The sequence below is a fragment of the Aplysia californica genome, unplaced genomic scaffold (genome assembly GCF_000002075.1).
Source record: "Aplysia californica isolate F4 #8 unplaced genomic scaffold, AplCal3.0 scaffold00951, whole genome shotgun sequence".
Taxonomy (NCBI): Eukaryota; Metazoa; Mollusca; class Gastropoda; order Aplysiida; family Aplysiidae; genus Aplysia; species Aplysia californica.
In genome coordinates this window covers 240,653-242,755 of record NW_004798221.1, presented here as the reverse complement: position 1 = coordinate 242,755, position 2,103 = coordinate 240,653, and the positions used below count along the sequence as shown (strand labels likewise).

Here is a 2,103-nt window from a genome sequence, read left to right as displayed (position 1 = left end):
TCTCTCATTCTCTCCCCTCTCCCTCCCTCCACCCCCACCATTAGGTGTATGTTTGTACAAGGGACAGTACCTAAGACGCGGCCAGGTGTATTACGACGGTGACTGTGACAAAGTCTGTACCTGTGAGGACGTGGACAACAACCTGGTCCGCTGCAGAGATGTGTAAGTCTGTCTGTCTGTCTGTCTTTCTGCCTGTCTGTCCGTCTGTCTGTCTGACTGTCTGTCTGAACACCTGTCCCTCCATCTATCTCTTTCATTTTCCGCCTGTCTGTCCGTCTGTCTGTCTGACTGTCTGTCTGAACACCTGTCCCTCCATCTATCTCTTTCATTTTCCGCCTGCTACACTCTTTTCTATCTCGTTAATTACACGTATCTATTATAATATGCCAGTCAGCCATAAGTCTCTCGCCCCTCTCCACCCTTTTCTAGGTTAATCTATCTATCCACCCATCCATCCATTCATCCACCCATCCATCCACCCATTCATTCATCCATTCATTCAGCCATCCATCTATCCATCTATCCATCCATCCATCTATTTATCTATCTATCTATCTATCTATCTATCTATCTATCTATCTATCTATCTATCTATCTCCCACACATAACCCTTTGACCTCACGACCTCCCACAGATGTGCCAAAATCGCGCCCAGTGCTGGCTGTACGCTCATCCCTGACCCCGACAACCCGACCTGCTGCCAGGTGGAGGAGTGCCCTCTGCCCCCGACCTTGACCCCGCCCTCCAAGCCAGACTATCAAAGGCCGCCCATGAACAAGCCACAGGTTATTTATGGAAGCCCCGCCCCCATGACGATTGTTGGGGATGGACCGAGGCCAGTGACTACTTACACCAGTGGGTTCCCGAATTTTTATTTCATTATTAGATTAACCCTCCCCCCCCCAACTTTTTAGAAATAGAGATAATGCTATTGAAACAACATGTCAGTAGACTCTAAGCCATCCCCTCCCCAAATATTCAAACAACAAAATTGTCGTGTCCATTTATTCAACTTTCACCTATTGGAAGGGAAAGTCATTTGTACGGTTATGGTTAATTGCTTCTGTTTTTAATTAATTTTTAGAAAATGTAGTTTTTACGCCCTCATCTACATAATTTAGATTATTTAGGAGGTGGGCTTCTGATCTGACTCTACCTGGTAGGGCCACCCCGGGGCAAGAGTGATAAAACATACCAGCATACCAAGATACTCAAATAAAAAATTTTCCCACTCAAGAATCGAACTCCGGTCTCCTGGCTGGGGAGAAGGGCAGACTACGACAATATAGAACGGCACCTTACAGAGTGACAATGCCGCTTTTTAAGTGGGAACAGTCTGCACCATAAAATATATATATACCTTGCCTTCAGCAAATGTAACTTTGCGGGTTTCTTCATTTTCTTTTGATCTTATTTCCCATCTTGCTTTCAATGTAACAGTCCGTCTTGTTGTTTGGTTGTTTTTTTGGTTTTGTTTTCTTTCTTTTTTGTTCCCATTTATTCTAAAGCAAAGATCTCATCTAAGTTGCTTTGAAACAATTATAACAAAAATATCTATGATAATGGGAAGCAATCCGATAAGAAAAGAAAGTCTCAGAAATAAAAATTGTTGTCGAAACCCTATGGTCAAAATCAAACTTAAACTCCCGCCATAACCCCCCCTCCCAAAAACAACAACAACAAAACAACAACAACAACAACAAAACAAACAAAAACAAAAAAACAACCCAAAAAACCCATCAACAACTCAAACCCAATTCAGAAATCTACAGATTGTAGAAAGAATGAATATCATTGGAAGGAAAAACTACAAAATTAGGGGACAGGGGTATGAAACGACTCATAAGGCCTAAACAACTAAGGCAGTTTCCGGTGACAAAATCATTGGACCTGTTTCCGGTGTTTCCCCAGGCTGTTTGTACAATGGCAAGAGTTACAAGCAGGGCGAGACCTGGGATGACGGCTGTGACTTCTACTGCGAGTGTGTGAACGCCACCACAGCTACACACAGGTGTAACAAGAGGTAATGTGGGGAGCGTGTAGACAGGCCAGACTGCCTTCATTAAAGTCTTTATCCACGCCATAATTGTTTGATAGATAGTT

The 2,103-nt window shown here is 43.4% G+C and overlaps 1 protein-coding gene across 1 annotated transcript in view; it reads left to right on the top strand.

The window, feature by feature from the left end:
• The window catches only part of LOC101847773, a gene marked incomplete in the record, with an annotated part of 39,491 nt that overhangs the window by 9,926 nt on the left and 27,462 nt on the right, over positions 1-2,103 (top strand). Inside the window, 2 exon segments of the mRNA XM_035973011.1 lie at positions 45-162; positions 635-855. Of these exon segments, the coding sequence (XP_035828904.1) occupies positions 45-162; positions 635-855 (339 nt within the window).